This window comes from Xiphophorus hellerii, chromosome 9 (assembly GCF_003331165.1).
Source record: "Xiphophorus hellerii strain 12219 chromosome 9, Xiphophorus_hellerii-4.1, whole genome shotgun sequence".
Lineage (NCBI taxonomy): Eukaryota > Metazoa > Chordata > Actinopteri > Cyprinodontiformes > Poeciliidae > Xiphophorus > Xiphophorus hellerii.
In genome coordinates this window covers 7,519,238-7,527,137 of record NC_045680.1, presented here as the reverse complement: position 1 = coordinate 7,527,137, position 7,900 = coordinate 7,519,238, and the positions used below count along the sequence as shown (strand labels likewise).

Here is a 7,900-nt window from a genome sequence, read left to right as displayed (position 1 = left end):
AGGTTAGATTTACGAAGGAAATAAATACTTTTTCTTTTTCTTTCTCCTTCATATGAACACCTTCACAAGTTCCTCAAACACTTGTGAAGGTGGTCGTTCACGAGGTCGTTCCTCGAATGACCTCAATAGGAAGAAATCACCTTTTGTTTAGGTTGATTTGAATCCCATCTGTTTTCAGTTTCTATTGTGTCTTCCCCCTTTTTTTCCCTCCCTCTCTCGGCTTCTACTTCTCCGCCTCTCTCTTCCTCTCTCCATCTGTTGTGATTGGCTGCTTTTCTCTGAAAGCTTTCTGCTGGTATAAATCACTGCTGGGGGTGGAGATAACTTCAGCTTGCTGTCTAATGCTGAAGGACAACGCTATAAAAACTCTGCTGGTCACAATTGCTCAGTTGGCTCTCTTCTGTAATTGAGAAAAACAAGTTGTGACTTTTGGATTTTTAGAGTTCCATCATGTGTAAAGGACTTGCAACACTCCCTGCCACCTGCTTGAAAAGGTAAGATCAGTGTAATTAAAACAATAAGAGGAAGTAAGTTGTTATGCTTACGGAAATCAAATCAAATACTATCTGCTCTTTTTCTTTAACTGTTTATTTTTGGAAACAGGATACTACTATTTGAAACCAGTTTGTATATTATATTTATCAATAAAATATAAGAGCTCTTGAACACTTCTATGCTTCTAAGCCATTCTTTTGATGTTTTTTTGATGCATACAGAAACTGAAATCTTTGAAATGCATGTTTCCACAGTGCTAAAGACATCAAGCACAAAATAAGCTTCCTACTCCAGAAGCCTGAACCTCAAGCCGCAGATCAGAAGGAGATAAAGGAGAAAACTGCAACGACTGTTACAAAGAGGTCAGAATAATTCAGATGGTTTTGTTTTCTTTTTTTTTTTATTTGATTTGTCCTAAAGCTTAACATGTTCCTTTTCCAGAAGATAAAAATATATATATATATAATGCTCATTGTAATACACCTGTTGCATTAAGAACAATACAAATATTCATGTACAAGAGAGTAATGTGGATAAACATATGTGTTGGTTTGTTTGTTCTATTTTATTTCAGTCTAATATTGTTTAAACACAGTTTGTTGATGAACAAAATTACCTGTAAAGTGCTTTCAATGCTTTCTTATTCCACAACATGTTTTTGCCTCTTTCAATAAATAATTGAAACTGAGGATTCTTTTCAGTAGTGAGAATGCCTTTTATTTTGTAATTTTGGGAGCGATAAAGAGAATTGATTGATTGATGCGTTGATTCATGTTACAAAAGACCTTGCAACGATGTACTCAGCCAGAATGCAATTTTATTTAATTAGAAAATCAGTGCTCACATGTCTGAGGTTCTTTACATTCATTTAGTCTACTTACTCTTTTGTAGCTGTTTGGACCAAATATACTCATACCTTTATTATGATTACTGGTGTTTTGACTGGAGAGTTAAATTTAACATCAACAACTTGCGTAACAACAGATCTTGTTTTGACCCTGATCTGCCCGCAGGTGTAATTCTCACGGGAAGCTTGTAATTGTTCTTTATGAGAAGGTGATGGTGCTGACCTTTCCTTTCCGGTAATACGTAACCAATAAATTAACAGTGATAAATAATCAATATTTAGTTCATGGAGTCATTTATATGAATACAAATCATGCTTTTTCCCCCTCTGGACATAGCTGTTATTATTCTTATGACTTTTGGTTTTGCGAAGGCAGAGAGATTTTTGTGGAGGTGTAAGTTTCCATGATAGAAAGGTCAGATGTTATTGTCACTGGTGTCAACACTGAATTCTGAATAATACACGCAATAATTTAAAAATACTCTGGGACAAAAAATAAGCATATTTCATTATACAATATTGAAAATAAATCATTCATCCTAATCACAATCATATTAAACCTTATTTATTGAGATGGTAGTAATAGAGTTGAAGAATTTGTATGTGAGATAAAACAAGTCTAAAACAAAACAAAACAAAACAGCGGAATCTTAAGATAAACCTGAATAAATATGTACCAATAAAAATCACATTTACATTTTTTTGCACATATATATTCTCTGCTACCTTTTAAAAAAACTATTTGTCATCTTCCAGAGTCCCTGATGCTGCTGAGGTGGAGAAATGGAAGGAGTCTTTCAGTCATGTAATGAGCAGTGAAAGTGAGTATAATATCACAGTTTCACATCTATAAAAAAGACTTTAAAGTAGAACAAGGTAAAGTACATGAACAGCTACAGATATAAATGAAGCTAAAAGCTGATGTGATCCCAATTACATTGCCTCTGACTGTCATGCTGGACTCATTAGTTCTCAGCAGTAGGTCCTTGGGGTTTATGTAAAAGAATAAACTTGTTTATATAAGCTGAATAATGTTTCTCTTGAGACACAGTTGTGCTTCAGTCATGAGAACACTATCAGACAGCAGCCTGACAAATACTTTACTCATTAATGGTCGTCAATAAGGTTTTTGATGAGAGCAGCATGCGTGTTATCTCTGCTCCACATTTTAAAAATGTAAACCTGAAAAAAATCCAAAAAAAGTGGAAGTTTGTTTTTAGGGTTTCATTGTCATAATTATTCATTAAGTGACATAGTTTTGCATGAAACAATGAAACAGTATTTTTCATCAAATGGAACTTAGACTTCACGATGTTAGAGGAACAAATTAAGTACAAACGTGCACAGGCACTTCCCAGTTAATTCTCAGGCTCTGGGTTTTTGCTACGTGTCACGAGGCACAACTGGATGGCCCCTGTGGGTGTTGTGACTAGTGCAGAGTTTGTGTGTGTGTGTGGGGGGGGGGGGGGGGGGGGGGGGGGGGGGGTGAGCAAATGTGGGCGTGTGTATTTGTGTTTGTGCATTTCAGCACTGAGAATCTCGTCAAGAGTATGCAATAGACAGTAGAGCATTGGCCTTGCGGGAACCAGCTGAGTTCTGACATGATGCATCCCATGAACCTAACTACTGACCTCCAACATTGTCATGTCTTCCTTCTGCCTCCAGCCATCAGCTTCTAGTGAACTGATCTTCTTTTAGAAGACTTTGTTTATCATAAAAGGTTTCCACCATCTGTCATTTTAGTTGTGCAGGAGTTTGAAGAAGCACAGCTGCGTCTGTTAAGTCTTTTGGTATTATGTCCCCAGCAGAGGCTCACATCTATTTGCTTTCCGTCTTTAAATACTTTAGACTACTTAACAATTAGCTGATATTTAGCACACAGATTAAACAAATGCTGATGCAGATGGATTAGTCTTTGTGTGAATACTAATTGATTATGATCAAATGACAATTCATTTTATTCCTTTTGTTTGAACACAAATGATCAGTACTACATGAGCCTACATGGTTTCCTCTGGATTTTCAGATTTGGACAGTAGCAATGCTTTTACTTGCCTTAGATATGCTGTAAAAGTTCAAACTGAGGCTGTAGCACATAGTTATGACAGTCAGAGTCATTGATTATTATTTCCCTTAGATGTTAGAATGTGTCCAAATGGAAAGAAGAACGGATGTTAAGTTGTGTTATCACGTCTATATAATTTCTTTCTTGCTCCTAGTGGGTCGCACAGTTTTTACAAGCTTCTTGAAGTCAGAGTTCAGCCAGGAAAATGTTGACTTCTGGACTGCTTGTGAGGACTACAAGAAGACTCCACCTTCCAAGATGGCAACCAAAGCCAAGCAAATGTACCAGAAATATGTTGAGGCAGATGCTCCAAATGAGGTAAAGATTTTTTCATTATTTGATAAAAACACTTTAATGAAATCAGTAAGTTTGCATATGTAAACATTATACAACACTTACTGTTTTAAACATCATTTAAGACAATAGGTTTTAAATTACGACTTACTCTTGCTTATTTATGAATGAAGTCCATAGCACTAGAAAAGGCAGCTAAATGAAAAAAACTAAATAAAAAACAGCCAAGGGTAAATATCTTTTGAAAGTAGAAATGCACATAAATGAATGGTAAATAAGTATTTAGTCTATCTAATTAAAACAAGAAAATCTGATCATTAGGAAGGACTTTAATTCCCCCCAGGAAATTCAACAATGAACAGTGTTACCAATGTTGGTGAAACAAGCTTTCTGCTGAGCTCATTATTTTTCTTTGGCTATTTTTTTTTTTACTACATTCTCTGAAAACATAGTGTTTTATGACTTAGAGCGAATAACTTTGAGATTTTTTTTGCCACTGTTGCATCCCCCCACCCCCTTAAAACATAGTTCTAAGATTTTTCTGGATATGGTCAGCAGTTTACTAAGAAGATGACGTTCCATTTGCCCTACACCTGCACCTGTAAAATTTAATCCAAGTTTCCAGATTTTTACTTTGCCTCTTTTTTTTATTCAAGGTAAACTTGGACGCAGCTACTAGAGAAAAAACAAGGCGGGAAATTGAGAGTGGCAGCCCATCCTGTTTTGATGAGGCTCAGAAGATGATCTACAATTTGATGGAAAAAGACTCTTATAGAAGGTTCCTGAAATCCAAAATGATTCAAGAAATATGCCAGAAAGAGAGTTGTGCTGCTCAAGAGAAGAAAGGCTGTGACTGGCCTGACAGTAGGCAGGTTTTAGCTGGTGGGGCCTAAACACTGGGGTGACATAAAGATTTAAAGCAGGAGCCAAAGATGGAAAGTGCAACAGAGAACTAGACTGAGAGCGACAGATTATCAGAAAGAATTTATCCTTAATGGTGACTCATGTAGGTTTATCTAGGATGCCTTTTTTTTTTTTTACTTATTCAACTTGCTGTCATTCACTTGTAAAGTTTAGTAGTCATATATTTGACAAAATCTAATGCTTTCCATCTCTGAATTCACAATCTGCTGTGTTGTGGTTTTCTGGAGAGATTGGTATGGATAGACCTTGCATTGTATTTCCATTAATATAAAAAAATACAGATTTCACAAATATATGTATAGTGACTCCAAATTATAACCCTTGTAGGAACTATAGGTCAGACATTAAAATGGATTACGATCAATCTACCTCCAACCAACAAACTAACCTTTAAAAAGCTCTTCACTTTGAAAGACTTTGAACACTTGAAAAAAGGTTAAAAAGACAAGTAAGTACCACAGACTGCTTAAAGACTGCGGGCTGAATTTTAGTGCAGTTCCAGCACAAAGTTAGTACAAAACCAAAACTTGATTCAGTTTATCAACCTGCCAAGACACTCCTTTGCACTTTAGCAATTTTTTGACTTTTCTTTGGAATTCAAAAACCTAAAATCTGACAAATTTTGAAATAGAAGCAAAAAGAAACACATCAATCAGATCTTATGACAATATTACTATTGACATATGGTCTGATTGATTACAAAACTTCAGTATTTCAGATACAGCTAAAAGCACTGTGCAAATATATGTTTTGTCACACAGTAATGTTTGAATACAGCCCAGCATAACATTATAACATTATATTTGTGTTGACAAACACAAATATTAAGTATTAAATATTAAGTTGGTTGGTAACTATTCACAAACAAAACAGTTTTACAACATAAAAATATTAGTATAGTGCACCTTAACTGAATGCAAGAAAGATAAAGCCATTTCAAAATGAGTTTTAGTGGCAACAGTAAACAGAATGTTAGATACAAACACTCTCTATGGCTTAACAATTTAAGTTTTTCATTTTTATAACTTATTTTTAAGTCTATAATCAATGTTTATGGTGGCTTGTGCAACAGCAAATGAATGTCTCTGATGCCTGTTCTCATTGCTTTGTAATTCCCAAAATTCAACAAAACTATCAATTGGCTGTGCTGTATGAACATCTTGACATGAGCTATACACTGTGAAAATAGCTTAATCTAATATCAGAATACCATATTTTCATGCTATATACTCTCTAAACATTTTAGATAATAGCTAATTGCTAATTGTTTTTTATTGAGGTGTTTTCAACATTTATATGTAAGCCATGCTGCATTGCCAAAAACATGGATGGTGACTTGCTAGATATAAAAGGAGACATACGTGTTAAATTAAAATGTATACAGTGATCATTTGAAAAAACTATTGATTCTGTATGTTGATATTATTCAATTATGGTATTGTCCTATTTATCTGTCTGTGATTGTTCAAAATAAAGTTGTGCTTCAAAAGTTGTGATGTTTTGTTTGCTGTGTATTATTCCATTTACATAAATCCTTCTTTAGTTTAATGGCAATGAAGGTAGTAATTCATTTTTTATGCATGTCCTAAACTGCACATTGCAGTAGGAATAGTTGGGCAAATGCTGGCCATGTTTGTAGTCACAATGCTCCCCTTGCTGATTAGACTCTGTTTTTTGCTGTGCATTGTACACAGGTGTGGTGTAACACATAATCATTTGTGGAGATATTATATTCATAAAATATTAGCTTTTACTCAATGCTAAGTATAAGAAGATCAGGAAACCAGTTCCTTCCATTTGATGCATATGAAGTTGTGTCTTCACACTCCGTTCTGCATGCACACTTTAAGAATATTTGATCATTTAGTTACCTGATACATTGGGGTTATACCTGTGGATGTATTTTTAGGGCCACACCCTGAACACACTGCTTTCTTGATTGACATAATGCGAATGTCAAAAGAGATCAGCCAAGATATCAAGAAGAGAATTACGGAGCTGCACAAGTTTCCAGACATTTCTCCCATGTCATACAGTTCACAGGCAATGCAACTAAATACTTAGGAAAGTAAACTCCCGATTTTGAAAGAAATAAAACACTAAAAGTTAAATTGTAGCAGTTATTCTCGAAGAAACAGGCAGCCAGTGTAAAGTGGATAAAACAGGGATGAAGTGCTCACATTGAGAAAGGCTTCATTTTGTTGATGAGCCTCAAATATGTGTGTACTTGAAGCTGGTAACAACCCATCTCTCTATCCAATGGATAAATATTAATAGAAAAACACAAAGATGTGCTTTGTTAACTTTGCCAGCTCAGGTAATAAGCTTCTCCTGACATGCAATCATGGTCGGAAACGAGCAATAACAAAGCATGGTGATAAATTATAGAAAAAGTTGCTGTAATATTTAATCAACATATAAAGAAAAAATAGAAAAGAGATTGAAGATTTTATTATTATTTGCAAAATTTTCAAATCAAAATGTTTTTAATCTGTTACTGTCAAAACAGGTAATTAGGCTGTATTTCTAATGCAATTAGAAATCTAATGCAAATAGAAATGACCAGAAATTGAATAGGCTGAGGTAAAACACAGCCTATATCAGAATAGGCATTTACCACAGCCTATTCAGAGATTTGTTTGCTGCAGGAAAGTGTCTAAACAGAAGACTGATTGATGTTTTGACCAATTTATTAGTTATTAGTGTGTGTGTGCGTGTTGGGGTGTATGTTTGCAATTTAATCAGTTTTATATTACAAATTTCAATCCATCAGTAAATATGGGTTTGATTTGTTTACTTGAAGGTCTTAAAAGTAAAATTGTTCTTTTATTATTACAGTAAATTTCTGTCATTTGCAAACCTACATCATTTCCTGTAGTGACTGTGCAGTGTTTTCAGATTACAGATCATTATCAAAATGTAACAGTATCATCTGATAATAAGCAGAGCACAGGGCAATTTTTGTCCAGAGGAATAAGTGTAGGTGTATCTATTTATGCATATCCCTGACTTACACATATCAGTTGGTTTAATGTTAGAGCACTAGTTTAAGGACAGTAACAGTGGATTGACTTACACTTAAAGCACTGCTTTCATTTAATTTCCTCAAGCCGGTTGACATCTCCATTAACTGTTCAAAAAAAGATTTAAATTTGCCTCGGAAGGTTTTTAGCTTCTGAATCCTGTTGAATTATCCAACAAAGAAACCTCTACTGGAGCTCCAGTAGTAGTTTCTCCTCCATGTTTATCAGTGAGTTATTTACCCTGTTTCAGAT

The 7,900-nt window shown here is 34.7% G+C and overlaps 1 protein-coding gene across 1 annotated transcript; it reads left to right on the top strand.

The window, feature by feature from the left end:
- Positions 1 to 322: 322 nt before the first annotated feature.
- Positions 323 to 6,119, top strand: rgs4 (regulator of G protein signaling 4). The gene is made up of 5 exons (XM_032573046.1): positions 323 to 494; positions 750 to 857; positions 2,099 to 2,163; positions 3,562 to 3,725; positions 4,358 to 6,119. The coding sequence occupies exons 1-5, from the start codon at positions 451 to 453 to the stop codon at positions 4,592 to 4,594; spliced, it is 618 nt and encodes a 205-aa protein (XP_032428937.1). The 5' UTR covers positions 323 to 450; the 3' UTR covers positions 4,595 to 6,119.
- The last annotated feature ends 1,781 nt before the right edge of the window (positions 6,120 to 7,900 follow it).

Excerpts from the sequence above, each read along its gene's own strand:
- rgs4 (XM_032573046.1), top strand. The coding sequence starts at position 451 with ATGTGTAAAGGACTTGCAACACTCCCTGCCACCTGCTTGAAAAG. Across the intron at positions 2,164-3,561 it reads TCATGTAATGAGCAGTGAAA|TGGGTCGCACAGTTTTTACA; the intron begins GTGAGTATAATA and ends TCTTGCTCCTAG. Across the intron at positions 3,726-4,357 it reads AGGCAGATGCTCCAAATGAG|GTAAACTTGGACGCAGCTAC; the intron begins GTAAAGATTTTT and ends TTTTTATTCAAG.